This window comes from Cavia porcellus, unplaced genomic scaffold (genome assembly GCF_034190915.1).
Source record: "Cavia porcellus strain 051 isolate PalLab524CR breed Dunkin Hartley unplaced genomic scaffold, mCavPor4.1 scaffold_1, whole genome shotgun sequence".
NCBI classification, from domain to species: Eukaryota; Metazoa; Chordata; class Mammalia; order Rodentia; family Caviidae; genus Cavia; species Cavia porcellus.
In genome coordinates, this window is record NW_026947484.1 from 121,029,488 (window position 1) to 121,049,889 (window position 20,402).

General features: G+C 37.8%; 1 protein-coding gene across 3 annotated transcripts in view; it reads left to right on the forward strand.

The window, feature by feature from the left end:
• Nucleotides 1–1,904: 1,904 nt before the first annotated feature.
• Agl (amylo-alpha-1, 6-glucosidase, 4-alpha-glucanotransferase) overlaps nt 1,905–20,402 on the forward strand; it is a 69,054-nt gene continuing 50,556 nt past the window's right edge. Inside the window, exons 1-5 of one of the 3 annotated variants that reach the window (XM_003479171.5) lie at nt 1,905–2,043; nt 2,581–2,730; nt 15,510–15,720; nt 16,422–16,588; nt 17,299–17,502. In XM_003479171.5, coding sequence (XP_003479219.1) covers nt 2,649–2,730; nt 15,510–15,720; nt 16,422–16,588; nt 17,299–17,502 — 664 coding nt within the window. In that variant the 5' untranslated portion in view covers nt 1,905–2,043; nt 2,581–2,648. The other 2 variants (XM_013142992.3, XM_013142991.3) reach the window with 2 other exon arrangements.

The window sequence follows — 20,402 nt, forward strand, 5'->3', positions numbered from 1 at the left end:
TTTCAAAAAACATAAACTTGGAGAAAGCCTCATTTGATCATGATCCTTCTCCCATTTCCCAAGTGTATCAGTATCAGTATTTTAGAAAACACCAGTGTCACTGTCAAAGAGTTGAGAGACTTCATTAGATGTCCCTCAAGGAGTTTCTTCTGAAACCTGGTGTGGTGGTGCACACCTGTAATTCCAGTGCTCTGGGAGGCTAAGGCAAGAGAGAATCATAACATTAGGCCTCGCCTGGGCAATTTAGCAGATCCTGTCTCAAACAAAACAAAACACAAAGGTAAGGCTGAGGGTTGGGGCTCTGGAACAGTGTGAAGGCCCTGGTTTCTATCCCCAGTGCATTTTTCTCCAGAAAACTACAGCATGAGACTATTGTGTATTTAAATACCTGCCCAGGGCAGGCACATGACAAATGTTCACCAAAATGAAGATTCATGTGGCCTTGGACTGCAAATTCATTGAAGAACTTCACAAATAGCACATGTGTGACTTTTCTTCTTTAAAAGACACTCCATGACTTGCAGTCTGAGAAGCACCTCATGTTGAATCATGGGTCTATTACTTAACATTCATCACTTTATTTCACCATATAAAATCTTCAATGTTAAGATCATTTGAACTAACAAATCTTGTAAAATGCAAGCATTTGTGTAAGAACGTGTCACTACTAAAGCAATGTTATGGCCTCAGTCTAGTTTACTCCTTTATCTAGTTGAAATATTGGGCCCTAGAGCAAGAGCTTTTCAGAAGGAAGAACAGCTGGAAATGCTACCACTGGAGAAGTAACACTAAGCAACAAAAGGGCAGTGCGATGAGACTGGACAGCCACAGGAAAGGCTAAAGTGGAAGGGGATATGGAGAGGGTCAGCTTGAAGATGAACACAAATGTAATCTAGTACTCAGCACAGAAGAGGCACAGTTCTAAACCATTTACTTCATCGTAGGGGCTATTTTTATCCCCACTGATGGTTGGAAAAACCAAAGCATGAAGAATCTGAGTATCTCCCAATGCTTTCCAAGAACTTACTGTCACCACTTCTTAGCGGTCACTTTCACTATTTTTTTTTCCCATGACCTCCAATAGAATATATATCTGTTGGTACCGTGATCAAACTCAGGCGCTCTGCCGCTGAGCTATATCCCGGCAACCCCCAATAGGAACCAAAGCTAGGTAACAGCTTTGTGAATACTTTGATCAGATGTAACACATTTGTCTCGTTTTGTTTTGTTTTTGAAGCAGGGTCGTGTTCTGTAGTCTAGGCTGGCCTTGAATTTACTATGTAACCTAGGCTAGCCTCAAACTCTGATCTTCCGGGCTCAGCCTACTATTACAGACATGCACCTATTAGGACGACAGGCAACCATGGCAGGTGGCCTGTCAGAGACTGTAGCCAGGCCTCTTACTTTAGACATGGAGAAGTCAAGGCTCAGAAACCTCTCGGGCCATGTTTTTTTTGTTGTTGTTGTTTGTTTTTTTTAATCCAAACAAAGAAACATAACACATCGGGATACAGGAGGCATCAGAAGCCGGGTCGCTCTCCCTGCACCATCCAGGCTTCCCACGAAAGATCTGCTGTGCGGCTCCACGTAGCTCTCAGCTCCGCCAGGGACAACTCAACCTTGATCCTGCACCAGTTCCAGGAAGACACACCTGGCCGCGGCACCGCCCCCTCGGCACCATTAGGAGCCGGAGTATCAGCGTCCTCTCAGCCCACCGGAGCCCACCCGCAGCCCCAAGCAGCAAGGCAGCCGAACTCTCGCGAGACCTGTGGTCCTGGCCCACGGCTCCCGGAAGTAGGCGAGATGACAGGCCCCGCCCACCGCAGCGCGCGCCCGCCGGCGGGGTCAGGTCTCGGGACGCTCCCTGCCTGCCAGTCACGCCGCCTGGGCTGGGCCCGCGCCGCCGCCCCGCCCTCTGCCCTTCACGCGCCCTGCCTCCCAGCTGCGGCTTCGGCGGCTGTCGCGGTGCCGGCCCCCGCGAGCCCTGTCCCGGCGGGCGCAAGGCCGCAGTGTCTCCGACGCCGCACGTACAACTCGCTCGCCGTAAGTGCTAGGAATGCTGCCGGCCGGCTCGGGGCAAATGCGGGCTTTCTATCTATAGCTCTCTCTGTACATCCCAGGGCCGCGGCAGCTATTCCCGGGGCAGCAACTGCTCCCCGCTGCTCTCCTCTCCCCATTGGTGGCTTCCGACCCGAATTTGGGAATGGGCGATCTCCCACCTGTTACCGTGGCACAAACTAATCTCCCGTAAGCACAAGTGCCATTTCCAGCGTGCACTGCCATTTGGCTTTGGGCTGGAAAAAATTTCCCCCAACTCCAGCCTTTTCCCAAATGCATTGTTTTTCTCTAGGAATGCTTTAACTTGTTTTGTTTAGCTGTAAGAATTTGTAACACGGTATTTTTGCTTCGGTCTTATTGTACTTGAAGGGAGGAAACAACTGTTAATGTATAAAGCTACGTGTTTCTCGTTGCACTTTTAGAGTTAAAACACATTTAGAATATGTAAGTGCTGCTGTCACTTCTGGAGAAATTAAGGTAACGGTTATTTTCTTTTTTCCTAATTCCTTTTTGTTCTCACAGGGGTAACTCATTCGACACTGGAGTTCTTTTAATTCTTCTGAAAGATTTCAACTCCTCCAGAATCCAAAATGGAACACAGTAAACAGATTCGAATTTTACTACTGAACGAAATGGAAAAGCTGGAAAAGACCCTTTTCAGACTTGAGCAAGGTCAGTAGCAAATCATTTGAGTAGCATGTTTGTGTCTTTTAAATTCGTAATTTATTGATGGTCCTATTAAATCTTTCAGACATTTAAGTGAAGATCTGGAGGATGTAGCCGAAAAGTGGAGTGTGTGCTTAGAGTTAGTATGAGCGGTTTCCTAGGTTTAAGCTCCAGCTTAAACAAGCCAAAAAGAAAACAAAACTTTGAATTAGACATAGTTGGATCTTTCTAAAACTTGATTTGTGCAGAAGGTGGTGCTGTGTTCCACAAATATTAGTATTAATGGTTGATTTAAAAAACATTTTATATCTGTCATGTTAGGACAGAAATAAAATAGTTCACTTTGCATACTATTACTGAAGGCAGAAGCTACGTATGTAATCAAAAGAGTGGCTATATTATTTCTAATAGCACTTATTAAAACAAAATACTTTATAGATAATTTTGCTTTGAATGTATCTATAGTTTTGGTTTTTTATAGTTCACTCTTTCTTTACTCAACTTTTCAGTTAAGAGAGAACAGCAAAAAGTATATTATTTGAGGGCTGGAGATTTAGCTCATCAGCAGAAGCGCCTGCCTGGCAACTGCGAGGTCAGAAGTTCGATCCCTGGTATCAAAAAAAAAAAAAAAGTTACATTATTTGTTTATCAGAAGCCTCTCAAATACAGAGAAGGAAAGTAGAAAATGTTTTATTCCCAAATAGCTTATTTTGATCGGTTTATTTTGATTGAAAAATATTTGAGCTGTGATTAAACAGATCAAATTAGGGCTGGTAATATAGCTTAGTGGCACAGCGCCTGCCTGGCAAGCGCAAGATCCTGAGTTCAATTCCCAGTACCAAATAAGTGAATAAACAAACAGCTCAAATTATATTTCTGTGAGGTAAATGAATAGTTTCTCAGACTTTGTAATTTTTCACCATTTAAAAACATTTCACGGGGGGCTGGGGATTTAGCTCAGCGGCATAAACGCCTGCCTTGCAAGCAGGCAGTCGTGAGTTCGATCCCTGGTACCGATAAAAAGGAAAAAGACAAAAAAAAAAAAAAAAAAAAAAAAGAAATAATAGGAAAACATTTCACACTTACGTAAATGTGTGAAATAGAGGATTAATATATGAAAGATAAAATCCAGTCCCCTTTAAGTGTGTACCACATGGGCATTGATAAATACTTTGAAGGAATTTTATTTCTCTAATATTTTAAGCCTTAAAATTTTGAAACAAAAAATTCAACCATCTGATGTTTTCCATCCATGCCAGTCCTCCTCCTCTTCCAACTTTGTGTGACATTTAAGGTCACTGAGTAGTTGCACCATTTTTGGTTTTCCTGACTCTGCACTTTTCCAGTTTTGGCTTTTCCCCCTCTACCCTCAAGTATCTTGTCATCCTGGAGCCCATCTTTGGGCTCTATTCTTTCCACGGTTAAATTAATTTAACTGTGGTATATACAATACTAGGAATTTTTTTTTTTTTAATGTCTGTCTGAGTCAGGGTCTTGCCATGCAGTTCAGGCTGACCTTGAACTCGAAGTGGTCCTCCTGTTTTAGCCTCCAGAGTGCTGGGATTACAGGCATGTGCTACTAAACCTGGCTTCCTTTCTTTTTCTGTTTTCCGCCCCTCAAGGAATTATGCATTCTCATAGCCTCAGCTCTTACTCCTATGCTTTGGAAAGGGCCATGAGCTTTGTTTTTCTCTTTGAAGCTTTTAAGTATAGTATGACATGGGTAGGGAACAAATTTTTCTGACCCCACAGTTAACTATGAGACTATAAGCAAGTTACATTAATTCTAAGCATTCGGGGCTGGGGATTTAGCTCAGCGGCTTAAGTGCCTGCCTTGCAAGCAGGCAGTCGTGAGTTCGATCCCTGGTACCAATAAAAATTTAAAAAGACAAAAAAAAAAAAAATTCTAAGCATTGATTTCTCTATTTGTGACATGGGGGTATTTGCTCATCTATGAACTTTCTGAGTTTTAAATTAGTAATATTATTTGGTTTAGTCCTCAATAGATAACAGTATATTATTTAATCAAATAATATTATTTGATTAAAGTCCTCAGTAAGTAACAGTGTAAAGTATTTGTAGATCACTCTGCCTATCCTCCTCCTGGAGCTTGGCTTCATCCCAATACTATGATTTGGAATAGTCGTGGTGCAGATCTTCTTGGTTGAGCTTAAATCTAATGTGTCTAATTCCCCCTCTCCAGTTCCTAAACTGCCTCTGAAACTAGCTTCCCTGATTACTTTCTTTTATTTCTCTGCTTATTTTAGTGATATTTCTATTTTCATATTTTCCCAGGTTAGAACTTTATATTCTTCTTTGAATTTCTCTTCCTTCTAATTTCTCTTTAACCTCTATAATTTCTATGTATCTCTGCCTTCCTGAAACTTCTGCCTCTCCCATGTGATCAAATATAGATGTCACAATGATCTACTTATACTGTATAGTCTCTTTTTCTGTTTCTTGGTATCTATAAAATCTTAAACACCTGTTCCTGGCTTTTGCTTTGTTTTGTTTTTGACTTTGCTGTCACTGTGTATCCCATTTGAATTCACTATGTGTCCCAGGCTGGCCTCAGATTCACAGTGATCCTCCTGCCTCAGATTCCCAAGTACTGGAATTACAGGTGTGTGCCACCGCACCTGGCATCATTCTGTAGTGGGACCTTTCCCAGGCAAGATAGTATCTCATTGTTTCCCATCATTAGAGTGTAACATCTTCACAGTTTCCCTGTTCTCTCCTGTTAATTCCCTCCCCAGACCTGACCTTGCACCCCAACTCCGATCAGATTCCTCTGTATCTGTTAGATCCTTTTTATTCTCAGTCATCTGAAAGGCTGCCTTCTTGAGGAAGTCTTCAGTATTTTATTCTCTTAGCTTTGATTTCCAGTTACACTTAGTAAATACAGAACAACTAAGTACTGAACAGTGAACCAGTGTCTAAAAGCTTGTTAGTCTTATGGTGTTGAGCTAGAGCTTAAGATTTGTGAGGAGAGAGACAGTTTTACAAGCTTAGTGCATTGTATAAGAGTTAATAAATACTTGTTGATTGATTTCCCAAAACCAGTTAAAACTGACAAAAATGATAAATTCACTTAGACTATTTGAAGACAGAACTGTGAAGGTTATAGAATAAGAATTAGGTTCATAACTCTGGTTAAAACAAGTAGATTCACCTAAATGCTATAAATGGGGATACCACTTTTTTGTAGTAATAATGTGCTTGTGTTATTTCAGAAAAAATTTGTAACGTGAAAGTGAAGAGAGGGAATATTGGCACAGATTATTCAGAAGGCTTTTTTTTTTTAAGTAAGGCTTTTTTTTTTAAAGTAAGAGATTCTTTTTAAAAGTAAGGATTTAATGTATTAGCTGAAAAGTGAGGACAGTATGACACATTTTAAAACTAATACAACTTGGTGACAAATGTGAGGAAAAAGTTTCTGCTTATTGACTTGAACACCAAGCTCCTTTCCAAGATCTTTTCTTTTTTCCTTAATAAAGAATTCCTATTCATTTGCAAGATTGAAATTTCTAAAGATATTTAATAGAACAAGTATAGGACTAAATATTGGTCTGCATAGCTAAATCATAGATTTTCCTGAATTTCTTCCCTAATTTAGTGGTAGCATTATAAACAAAATCAATATTCCTCTGTCCTGGAATTTATCTGTTACATAGGTTGGTTTCTTTTACATAGGTTAGTTAAATTTCCATTTTTACTATTTAAGAAAATATATACTGTTGGGAAGCTGAGTCAGGAGGAATGCTATGAGTTTGAGGCTAGCCTGGGCTATGGAGACAGTTTAAAGCCAGAATAGACTACATAGTGAGACCCTGTCTCAAAAAACCAAAAAAAAAAAGAAAGAAAGAATGTATATGTAGCTTGATTAAAATCTTGAGCTTCTATAAACTGGGTGGAAATAAGAGTTTCAATTTACAATAATACTTTAATCCCTTATCTCATCTTGCTGATTGTTTTCAACAAGGATGTGACTGATCCAAGTAAAGTATTCCTGATGTTAGCATGAGGAATAAGATAGCCATGCTATGTACTGTATGACCTAAGCTAATTTTAGCAGACTGAGTGATTAATTATAGAATCTGAATACTCTAGGTAGTCTGATGTTCCATTTATTGTATATAAAAATTTTAATTTCAGTGATTTAGATTAGAGATCTGGAGTGGCTCTGGACCCCTGTGTATTGGGATGTGGAAGAAAATATAGGATCTTTCTTTCCTTCTTTATTTTCTTCCTATTTTATTTTTTATTTTTAAATACTTTAAGTTTTGGTAACATACAAGTCGACATTGACACTCTGTAGGTCAGATGAGTTACAAAGAGGAGTTACAAAGAGGAAAGAGTGGAGTGGGAAGGCTGTAGGTCTACAGTGGCTCACAAGTTAAATTCTCACTTGTTTGCAGTTTGTTGCCATGAATTGCACTTTTTCCTAAGCCATGTAAGGTAGATATCCAGATTATAATAGCTTAAATAACAGAGAATACAGATGTGACAATGATGTGCGAGGCCATAGGTTCAGTCTTCAGCACCACAAAATGAAGGAGAAAGTCTTCCTAAAACTTTGTAACAATAGGAAGAGTAAAGTGAATCTCTTTTTACTTCGCATTTAGAATCTGTTTGAGATTTGATCTTTGAGATTTTTCCTTGTTAGCATAACAAGTATGACACTTAAGAAATATGTCAGAAGAAAAAAGCATTTTAAGCGCTTGAGGTAAACATGAATGAGAAAGTTAATTGCTTTTTTTTCCCAAGAAAGTTATACTATAGTGCAGAGTTTGCCACATTGTTTCTTGTAAAGATTCAGGTAGCAAATCTTCCCAGGTTTGCAGGCCATGCAGCCTGCTGCAGCTAACCAGCTGTGCCACTGCAGCACAGCAGCAGCTGTGGGCCATGAATTGGTAAATAATGGGTGTTGGCTGTGTTCCAGTAAAACTTTACTTACAGAAACAGATACATTATTGGTTGGTTATAGTTTCTCTTGCCATAACAAAAGCATTTTGAATGTGTACTTTGCATCATTTTAGTTTACCCATGTAAATGAGGATCAGCTCAATTTAAAAAATTAGTAGCAGTTTTCTAATCTTTTGAACAAAGTGTTTAATATATGGTTTAATATATGAATGCAGAACATCATAGGATTAGCTTGTAAAAGCAGTGCTGGATGTCAGAGAAAATATAAATTTACCAGCTGCATACTAGCAAAAATCTTTGTATAATTGGTGAATGAGAATGAAGATTTATATGATGGATATTAAACATAGCACCAGGAACTTCTTTTGTTTGGGTATAGGTAGCTTTGTGTGGTATTTTTTGCCACTTAATAAATACGACCTGGGATCTTTGAATCGCTTTATCACAAAATATTAAACCAGACTTTGAAAAAATAATGAAATTTATTTAATGACATTGTTTTCACTGGCTGATAGGATCAATATTAATTTTTAGTGTGTTAAAAGATTTTTTCCATTGATTCATGAACAGTTACTAAAATATTGTTTATTTCATTTACATCTTTTTGTTTTAACTTCATTTTGATGTTTTACAATTTACATTCTCTATTAGAAAAAATATACATATGCTATATAATTAGATATTCATATCTGTAAATGCTTATCTTCTTTTTTCTGAAAGTAGCTTCTTTTTTCTGAAAGTAGACTGCACTGATCCAAATACTGTTTTAGAGTTGGATGAGTTTTAACCTTTGTACTACAAATTCTCCTGAGTTCTTGTGTAAATATAAAAGCAGTATTTATGCAAACTTAACAGGGAACAGGTTGTTTAAATGAACTGCCCAATCAGTTCACAATGTCATCATTTTCTTGATAAATTTAATCATTCTCTAGATATTTATAATGCTCATAGTGTTTTAGTTACTTTTCTTGTTGCTGAGATAAAATACCTGATACTCAAAGTTAAAGAAGGAGAGGTTTATTTTGCTCACAGTTTGTACAGCAAAAATTTTGGTCCATAATCAGCTGGCTGCAAGACAGGGTAGCTTGGCAGGAGGCCATCACAAAGGAAAGCAGTTCATGGCATGCAGACTATAGCAAAGCAACAAGGGAAAGAGAAACAAAGTTTCTTCTGTTCCTTACATTGTATCCAATCTACTGGGATTAGGTGGTACCAAACCAGTCAGTGAATTGATCCAACCATCATTCACCCTTAATCCCAGCGTCCTTAATCCCAGTAGTGTACTATGAACCAGGCAAACATTCTAGATTAAGTCACTTCTAAAGAAAAAAACTCTATGACCTGTTGAGGGTTTGCGGGCTGGGGGGATGGGGAGGACATTTAAACACAAACCATAACATACTTACGAAGTACAATATTTCATTTCATATTTTAAGTCTTTGTGCAATAGTTTCTCGGTCTGTCCCTTCACAATTGTAGCATTTTCTTTCCTTTTTTTTTTGGTACTGGGGATTGAACGCACAACCTCACACTTGCCAGACAGGCTATAGTTATATCCTAGCTCTAATTTTAAAATTATTTTCCCCATTATAAAATTTTACAAATGTATAAAAAGATTTCTTCTTATGCTTTTTATTTTTAAAGATGGAATTGTACTACAATTTCATAACCTGCTTTTCCCCCTACTTGTAACATTAGGTTTCATTCTTTACTGCCATGTTTTACCCATACTGTTTTCCAGACCAGATTTTAAAGATCTATCTAATGCATAAAAGCAAAGAGAAATTCTTACTTTCATTATTGTACACTGAAAAAAGTAAGTCTTTGTATTTTTAGTTACTTAATAATTCCACTGCGATAATTTGATTTTTACTTGCTAACATATTATGAATAAATTTATATTCCTGTTTTGGTCCAGTTGCAGAAGATACTAACAGCACTTAATGCCAGAAAATAACTTTTCTAGAAATGTGTAGAACTTCCATTCACTCGTATTTATCCATATTGCAATATGAAAATAAACAGTATTTATCTTGACAGTTATAAGTATTTATTTAGGGTAAATTGAAAGAGTCCATTCTCCTAATGCCTTTCACTGAAACCTTTTGTTCACAAAGAATATTTTATCCAGTATTTAAAATTGTGGTTGCTACCTATCAAATATCAGTGTGAAGGATTTACTTCAAAGAACAATTTTATACCTCAGTGGAAATGGAACATATCTATGTTTTACTATGTTTAGTATTTGCTTTGAACCAAGCTATTGTTTGTTTTGCATTAAAATGCCTTTTTTTTTTTTTTTTATTGGCATCAGGGATCGAACTCACGACCGCCTGCTTATAAGGCCGGTGCTTATGCCGCTGAGCGAAATCTCTAGCCCTTGTCAGATGCCTTTTCACTAACTATGTTCCTAACCCTTTAAAAATTTTTTTGAAAGACAGAGCCTCACTCAGTTGTTCAGGCTAGGTTCAAACTTGCAGTCTTCCTGCCTCAGCTTCCTAGAGTACCACCAGACCCATTCAAACTGATTTTTTTAACACAAGTAAAAGACCATTCATTTATGCTGTTAACTTGGAATCATATCACACAAAACAGGATTCACAGTGTATTTCCCCTTTTACTTAATGACATCTGAATCAATCAGTGTTTACCAGAGAAACAGATATAATACAAGATATACAGATACATAAGTGTCTTAGTTACTTTTCTGGTTGCTGAGACAAAATACCTGACATCCAAAGTTAAGGGAAGAAAGGTTTATTTAGCTCCCAATTTGTAGATGTTCCAGTCCAGAATTGGCTAACTCCAAGGCAAGGTGGCACGTTGCAGAGGGGTAGCAGTTTGTAGAGGTAGGAGATAGCCATGTTAACAAGAAAAGAGAGAGGAGAAAGACAGACAGACAAACCTCTTTCTGTCTCTTATAGCGTATGCAGGCCACTTGCCCTTGGGCAGGTGTAGTACTCATACCCTTAACCCCAGCACTGGACCATGAATCTCGTAAACTCTAGTCTTCACTCCTCCCCATTACTGCATGAGGCTTTGGGGAACAAACCATAACAATATGAAATTACAAGATCCACTTAGTGTGGGCACCCACAGAGTCGGATGTGGAAGAGTGAAAGAGTCTGTTTGTACACTGCAGTCAAAGGTCTGGAGCTGACTGAAATATCCCGCACAAGTTTGTGTCGGGAGGCCAATGGGTCTGCGATGAGAGACCAGAGAATCTGCATTGGAAACCAGGAGATGACGTCCAGGGTGGAAGTGAGGACTAGAGCTCCTCCAAAGACGCAGAAGTGGATCCGTCCTTCTTTTCCCTTGGTATCATCCACACCACAAACTGCCCAAGGGAGGGTCTTTCATACCCCAGAGTGTGGAGTTGCTGAGCCAGTTTAGTTAAGCTTCTCTCACTGGAGTTCACACAATTAACCATCACAATATCATTCTCTGGTAATGAGAAAGCTGTCTTTCATAACCTTTGTTTTGAAAGATATTTTCACCAGGTATAGAATTTTAAACGGATAGTTTTGTCATTCAGTTGGAGGCATACTTCAGAGATACTACAGGTTTGTTCCAAACCACCACAGTAAAGTGAATAATGCAATTAATTATTTTGTTGCTTTCCAGTGTTTGTAAAAGTTATGTTTATGCTATACTTTAGTCTATAGAGTGTGCAATAGTACTATATCTTTAAAAAAGCAATGTAAATACCTTGATTAAGAAATATTTTAGTAGGGCTTCAGGTATGACTCAGTGGTAGAGTGTTTGTCTAGCCATGTATAAGGCTCTGGATTCGGTTCTCAGCATTGCAAAAGAAGGGGAGGGAGAGGAACGGAAGAAAGTAATTTATTGATTGTCTAAGCCTTTAACAGGTCATAACCTTCTGCAAGTAGAGGGTCTTACCTCAGCATTGATGGCTGCTGACTGATTGAGGTGTGGTTGCCCAGGGTTAGGTTGCTGTGACAATTTCTTAAAATAAGACAATGGAGTTTGCCATATCAATGGACTCTTCAGAAAACATTTCTTTATAGCAGGTGATACTATTTCACCTGTAGGTGGCACTTCTTTCAAAATTGAAGTCAGTTCTCTTACCTTTTGCTAGTGCTTTATCAACTAAGTTTATATACTATTCTAATCCTCATTATTTCAACAATGTTTAAGCCACTTACTTTGCTCATCCATTAAAAATAACTCATTTGGGGCGGGGGATTTAGCTCAGCAGCCTAACCACCTGCCTTGCAAGCCTGCATGTCTTGAGTTCGATCCCCAGTACCGATTAAAAAAAAATAACTAATTTGTTAATTTTTATCATAAGCTTGTAGCAGCTCAGTTACATTAGAGTCCACTTCTGACTCTAGTTCTCTTGCTATTTCTGACATGTCTGCTTTACTTTTTAAACTGCTCTTGAACTCCTCAAAGTTATTCATGAGGATTCCACACTCCTTGTAAAGTTGATATTTTTGACGTCCAGCCATGAGCCATTAATGTTCATAATAGTATCTACAAAGATGAATTCTTTCCAAAAAAGTTTTCAGTTTACTTTTTCTGGATCCATTAGAGGAATCACTATCAGAGACAGCTGTAGTCTTACAAAATGTGATAGTTTTTGGTTTTTTGTTGTTTTTTGACTGGGAGTCAAACTCATAACTTCATGCTTGCCAGGCAGGCACTGTGCTGCCAAACTATATCCCCAGCCCAAAATGTGGTTCTTAAAAAAGCCTTGAAGCGTTGTCTCCCTAATGTAAAAAAACTGAAAGAGTAAATAAGATCCAAAATGTACAATAAATGTTGTGAAAAAGAAAAGAGAAGAAACTGCTTAAAAGGAAAGAACAACTGGGGTGGGAGAAAGGAGAAAAGAAAGAAGGGAAAAGATTATATAGATACACAACATAGAAAATTATACTACTAATCTCTTCATAAAAAAGGAAAGTGTGTGCCTTCATTGTTTGATCATTTTTTCATGCCTATATTTTGTAATTGGAGTAACTGCTTTGAAGATAACAATATACAGTATATTAACCATTTGTAATCTCCTGTTACATTGTTTTGAAATTCTGTATCATTTTTAATTTTTTTGTTTAAAATAAAAAATAATTTTAAAGAAAAAAAAGACTTGAAAGTCAAAATTACTCCTTGACCCATGAGCCACAGGATAGATGTTGTGTTAACCATCATAAAAATATTAATCTTGTATATCTCTATCATAGCTCTTGCATAGCCAGTAATTTTTTTTCAACGAATCTTTTATTCTGGGGTCTCAACACTGGTCTTAACATAGTCAATACATGAAATTGTAAACAGATGTGGTGTTGCCAAGCTAAACTGTCCTATTTACAGAGTGTTCTGAATTTGGTGTGATCGTTTATTTATTTATTTACTTATTTATTAAGAAAGTTCTTCTTGACTTACAGTTTTCTTACCTTGGCTTCCCACATGCTGTGCCACCATGACCAGCTGATTTAGTATAAGGCTGACCTCAAAATCATTATGTATCTCAGGCTGGCATGGAACTCATGGTGATCCTCCTGCTTCAGCCTCCGGAGTGCTGCGATTACAGGCTTGTGCCACCATGCCTGGCTTTTGTGTAACTCTTGTTTTGGGCAGAGAGGTAGGGGACTAAAATTGAACTCAAGACATTATGCTTGCCAGGCAGGTGCTTGTGCCACTGGAGCTTTGCTCACGGCCCTTTAGTGTAATTCTTAAAAACACTACAATTCTCAGAATGGTAAATGAGCATTGACTTCAATTTATAGTTATCTTAACAAGAGTCTGCCTGTCCTCTGACACCTTGAAGCCAAGTATTGACTTCTCCTCTTTAGCTGTGAATCCTCAGTGATCTTACTGCTGCTTTTACTTTGGTACTTGGCTATTCCAACTTGGACTTTTACTCTAGGGGACAGCTTCTTCCCTTAAATGTTGCGAGCCAACCCTGTTGTCTTTAGCCTACAGCTTCCTCCTCTCATCTTTCCTAGAACTGAAGAGAGTTAAGGCCTTGCTCTGGATTAGGCTACATCTTAAGGAATTATTGTCCCTGGTTTGATCTGTTCAGATCACTGACAGTTTTACTATATCAGCAATAAGGCTGTTTTGCTTTCTTTCTCATGGGGATGGCTCTACTGATTTTCCTTCAAGAATTTTTTCTTGCATTTACAGCTTGGTTAACTGTTTGGTGCAAGAGGCCTATCTCTCATCCTATCTCAGCTTTCCATTTACCTTTCCCACTAGGCTGAATCATTTCTAGGTTTTGATCTAAAGTGAAAGATATGTGACTTTTCCTTTCCTGTGAACACTTAGATTAGGGTTATTAACTGACTGACTTAATAATCATGTCTCAAGGAGCAGGGAGGCCTCAAAAAAGGGAACTGGATAGGGGATCATCCATCAGTACTGCCGTCAAAACACACAACACTTAGCATTCAGTTTTTCCTTCTTACATGGTTCCAGTTCATGTTGCTCCCAAAATAGTTATAATAACTACATCAAAGATCACTGATCAGTTTATCAGATGCAACAATAATGAAAATTGTGTTGAAATATTGGAATTACTAAAATGTGACATAAAGACATGAAGCAAATGTGTCATTTGTTGGAAAAAGACACCAACAGATGTGCTCTGTATAGGATTGCCACAAGCCTGCGATTTGTAACAAATAAACCTGACCATGGTCAGACCTTTCATATTCTAATATTTATAAAGCTGATATAAAGTTTACCTTAAGCAAACTGAAACTTTTCTTTTACAGAACAGTTTTAACTACAATATGGTCATTATTCCCACTTTTGATAAAACATTTGTATAATACAGCACCAAGTCTCAGAGATATTTTAATAGAAACAACATAAGTTAGACAAAAGGAAAAACATCTTGGTTCTCAGGATTCCGGCAAAGATGTTAGTAACTAAAAATGAAGAAGAAGGATATGGGCATTAATGCATGAGAGGGGTATAAGCGCTGGCTACCAAGAACTGATTCTGCACATCCCTTCCCAAATCCGCATGCAGGGATGTGCTGGTATCTTTAGATTGTCCACAGTGGGACTGTTCCCACTAGAGCATCAGCAAACACTGCAAGTCAGTGCTTCACACCTCCCGTCAGTTGTCAAACCTTTATTAGCATACCATTGTATTTCAGCAAACATCAGTCAGATGCCTCCAGAACTCTTGTCGGAAGTGTGAATTCTGTGTCTTTTGAGGTTGATTTCTGTCCCTGATCATGACTTTTCCTGTATGGTAGGATAACTGTCCCATGAGACCTCTCAAGTTTTACATACAGTCCCATATTCTTTTTTTTTTTTTTTTTTTTTTTTTTTTTTTTTGAGAGAGTGTTTCACTATGCAGTTCAGGCTGACCCAAGCTCACTTTGTAGTCCAGGCTGGTCTTGAACTTGCAACGATCCTCCTGCCTCAGCCTCCGCAGTGCTGGGATTACAGGAGTATAATCCCATGCTTGGCTTTGGTCCCATATTCTGATACCATGGAGACACTCAATTTCTCCATTGTAGTTTGGAAAACACTGGAAAAGGTCTGAGTTGACGGTAGGGAGCTTGGAGGGGTTGAAGGGAGTCAAGGTGCATAAGGTCATGTCAGACTTTGTGCATCTTAAAGTAGCTATATGAATAGGAATCCGTTTCCTAGGAAAGTAAAAGGGCACATTAAAGCAGACTGTTCTATGATGTTTACTATAGTTGCTAAAATACGTATGATTTGGCTAAACCAAAGTATATAGTTCCAAAGCATCATTAGTTAAATGGAATTTTTTAAAATATGACTAAAAAACTTACAATTTTGAAACACTTTAAGACATCTATTTTTAAAACATAAATTCTATACTGATTATATTGAAATGTGCTTTTTTGTGTTAAGGGTTTGAGCTACAGTTCCGATTGGGCCCAACTTTGCAGGGAAAACCAGTTACTGTATATACAAATTATCCATTTCCTGGAGAAACATTTAATCGACATAAATTCCGTTCCCTGGATTGGGAAAATCCAACAGAAAGAGAAGATGATTCTGATAAATACTGTAAACTTAATCTGCAGCAGTCTGGATCATTTCAGTATTACTTCCTTCAAGGGTAAGTTAAGTGTTCTGTATGTATGAAAAAAGTTAATTTATTTTATGAGCCAGAGTTACTATAAACAACGGCAGACCGGGAATATAACTTGATGGCACAGAGCCTGCCTGGCAAACATGAGATTCTGAGTTCAATTCCTGGAGCCAAAAAAATAAAATAAACTTGGCAGTGCAATTTTTTGGAAGTGCTTTCTTTAAATACAAATAGAATATGATTCTTCAATTTCTGGGAGGATACTGTGTAATCCATGTTAGAGTCAAAGTACTATATAATTTTTTTCCTTTGAAACAGAATCTCACTATGTACTGCAGGGTGGCCTTGAACTGATGGGTTTTCTCCTGTTTCTGCCTCCTGATTGCTGGGATTATAGGTGTGCACTGCCATACCTGGCCCTATATAAAATTTTTAATGTAGTCTTGTCTCTCAACATTAGTATAGAGTGTTACTTGAGTGCCCTAGCTATTACTGACAGGATTTGGCACGTTTATTTTTCATTAAACTTACTGTGTTATGTAATCATGTAATAGCTGGGTAAAAACAGCTTCCACTATTTTTTGTTGCAGTTTATAACTTTTTTTTGTGCTTATATACAGATATATTTTTAGGTGGGACACTTACCTCCTAGTATCAGACTATTGGAAGAGGGTGTTTTTCCCTCCCTGTCACTAATTGGCAAGTTTTGGTTTTGTTTTTTCTTTTAGAAATGAGAAGAGTGGTGGAGGTTACATAGTCGTGGATCCTATTTTACGAGTTGGTGCTGATAGCCATGTGTTACCCTTGGATTGTGTTACTCTGCAGACATTTTTAGCTAAGTGTTTAGGACCTTTTGATGAATGGGAAAGCAGAATTAGGGTTGCAAAAGAATCAGGTAATGTCAGCTTCCTTTTTTTCTTTTTTCTTTTAGAAATCAATGTAATTATCCTTAACAGTTTTCAAAAGTTGTGCTTTTACTTTTGTTTCCTAATATATTTAGTAATATAGATAAAGCCATGTGAAGTTCTTTATACTTGACCACCTTTAATCTATAAATATGACAAGTTGTGTGGTTTATTTTAGTGAGTGAAGGAACTGTAATAAAATGATATAACTTCTAAAATTTTGTTTTCACATATGAAAATTCGCAGTAAACTATTACAGTAATGTTCATTTTCTGCTTTCAAGTTAAACATACCAAGAAGAAAGAAATGAAAAGTTCACTAATATAACTAAATTCTGTGAATACAAGTGCTGTAGAATATTAAAAGCAGAAAAAAATATATATTGCATGCATGGGAAATATTTTCTTGAATCCAACAAATGAAAACTAAACTCCTGATAACTCCTAACTAAGCACTATGTGTAGGTTTTTTCAGATATGTTACCTCAATACTTCTGCATTGTAAATGAGACGACTGATCACACTAAATGATTTAAGCAGTGTATGCAGCTAGAATTTGAGCCTGTGTCTTTGACACTTTTTCTGGTAGCCTGATTGCCTTCCTGTTTGTGGTTACCTGAGAGAGTTTATATTGATATTTGCTTAGTTTTAGCTGAGTCGCGTTTTTTCTTACCAGTAATCCTTGTTTTCTTGGTTTGCAGGCTACAACATGATTCACTTCACCCCGCTGCAGACTCTTGGACTGTCTAGGTCATGCTACTCCCTTGCCAATCAGTTAGAATTAAATCCTGACTTTTCAAGACCTGATAGAAAGTACACCTGGCATGATGTTGGGCAACTGGTAGAAAAACTGAAGAAGGAGTGGAATGTTCTTTGTATTACAGATGTTGTCTACAATCATACTGGTACGACCTTCATTAATTTTGATGAATATTAAATTCTAATTATTTTATTCACTGATACTCATTTATGTCCAGTGCTTGCACTGTACTGCTCAGCTGCGCCCTGTCCCTTATATCAGATGCATTTTATCTTGCTGCTCTTTTCCCATTCCCCCTCCTCCCTTCATCCCCTCTTGCTCTCTTATTTACAAAAGCTTTGTTGCCACTTTTTTTCTTGTTCTCTTTTTTTTTCTGTCTCTCTTCCCTTTCCCCTGACTCCTGCCTTGTTCCCCTTCTCATTTAAAGATTTTTCTTCCCATTTCCCAGTATCTAGTGTACATTTTGGTCTTTATTTACACTTTTGGTGTCTGACACCAGGGAAACAATGTGGTATTTAAATGTGTCCGATTTATTTTACTTGAGTATGAACTCAAGGTAAAGAAACAAGTGGTAATTAAATGTCCTTTTCTTAAAAATTCATTTTGTATAGTGTCACTTTTTTCTTTTAATTAATTAATTAATTTTTTATATCAGGAATCAAACTCAGGACCTTGTGTTTGTCAGGCATGCACTTATGCCACTGAGCTATATTCGAAGTTCTACTTTTTTTCTTTTAAAGGAAACCGTATTAGTTGAAAATATAGTTGATATATAAGTACTTGTGATTCTTTTAAAAATAGAGTGATCATAGAAGGGACATAATAATCACGTATTTCAATTTAGAGTATTAATACTTTCCATAATAAAATCAATGTACCAGGAGCTCTAGTCCTATAGCATATATTTGGCTATTATAGAGAAAATCATTGGTAAACTGTCCAAAGTTGTATATTTTATTTATTTATTTATTTATTTTTGTCTTTTTGAGACAGAGTCTCGCTATGCAGTGCAGGCTGGCCTTGAGCTCGCTTCATAGCCCAGGCTGGTCTCAAACTCGCAACGATTCCCCTGTCTCAGCCTCCCATATGCTGGATTACAGGCGTGAGCTACCACGCCCGGCTTAAAATTGTATATTTTACATGTTGAAAGAACATTAAAAAAAAAGTAGCCTGTTCTGGTTCCCAAGATAACCTTAATTACATAGAATTCTATAAAATATATAAAATTTCCCCAACGATGATCCTCAAGGAATAATTCTTCCCCTTACTCATCAGAGCAGCTGGGCCTGGTCTGATGAAGCCTCTAGGCATAAACTTACAGTTTAATCCAGTATACATTACAAATATTATCTTCTAATGTGCCATAATGTAGAAGAGTGTGGACAGTACTAACTTGTATCTGTAAAGAACAGGAGTTCTAGATGGTGTAAAAATTGAAATGAAATCACTATAGTTTCATATTTTCTAAAAAACCATAGAAAATATGAAAATGTTTAAAAGGTTATAGATCTAATTTATCATTATAGACAATGTATCAGTCAATGCTTACTAGAAAAAAACACAATGCAAAATACACAAATATATATGAATTTACAAGGTTGGCTGACAGTGGCTACCCACAGAGTCAGGTGTGGAAGAGTGCAAAAGATCTGCGGTCCACCGGGGATTTGAAAGATCTAGTTGAAGACCTAGCACTCACTGTAGTGTTCCATGTGTCCATGTAAGAACACCAGAGGGTCTGTGACGGAAGGCTAAAGACAGTGCTGGAAGTCAGGAGATGATGTCCAAGCTGAAGACAGCGAGCTCCTCCTCTGAAGAGAAAGAAAGGAGCTTTTCTTTCTTTCTCTTTCATTCCATTCAAGCAGCAAGCCTATTGGTTGATGCCCATCACACCCAGGATGGGTGTTTTGTCTTGAGTACACCCCTTCAGCCATACCCAAAACTCTGCTGATCCAAGTTAGTTGGGCATTTCTTACTCAAGCTGACCCAATCAGTTAACTGTCTGAGACAATAATCTCCAGTAATAATGGCAAATCTGCATGTACCTGTAAATCAGAATTCCATGTGTGTAGTAAAAACTGTACCTCAGTATTTGTCACTTGACAAATTGACAGTATTGATAATTACTTAGATATCTATAATAATATTCACATTGAATTTATCAACATAATGACATTGTGTTAGTTATAAACTATAGAGTACAGCTTAAGCAGCTATATTAGAGATAGAAAGCTATAGTAATTTAAGACTGAAATTGTTTTGTTATGAAAGATTAGGCATCAAAGGACTAAAAGAGTAGCTCCATGGCATTAGGGAATGAGGTTATTTCTCTCATGTTGCTCTGCTGTCTCCAACACTTTGCTTTTAATCAGATGTGGCTGCTCTGGCGTCTATATCATATTCCACCCAAGGTTCTGCTTACACTGTGTCAGGTCAGATTTTGTGTCGTATCCCACATACCTTAAGGAGGACTTGCAATGAAGTCTTTAGTTTGGTAGCCATGTGTGCAGCTGAACCTTGGGAGCTTTATTAAAGCAAGAAAGAATGAAAATGAAATACAGTAGCAGTTTTTGCCGCAGACTATATTCCTGAAGCATTTGAGATTCTGTGAAATGTAAAAGAAGTGAACTTTGTCACAGCCTTACCTGGAAACTCCTGAAAATCATAGTGTCCTCTCTGTGAAACAAGCTTTCATTTAAAAAGTTACCATTCAGGGGAATCCACTTCCAGAATGGCATCAGGAGAGCTCCATACACCCTCTACTCAGTGAAACAACCATAATTGATGCAGATTATTGTAAAACAACTTTAAAGTTCCCAGAAAAATGTTTGGCATATGGAGAGACATGAAAATCTACTAAGGAAAAGATCCTGGTAAAAACAGCAAGAGCCTCTGGCATTTAAATGGAGACCTGCTCCACTGTCCCGTCCATGACTGAGACTACGGTTGCTGTATTCCCGGGGATGTAGCTCTCTCCCCAGCTCCCATCTGGGGCTATAATTTCACTCTAAGAGGATCAGGCTGCCTCACATTCCCCTCCCCCAT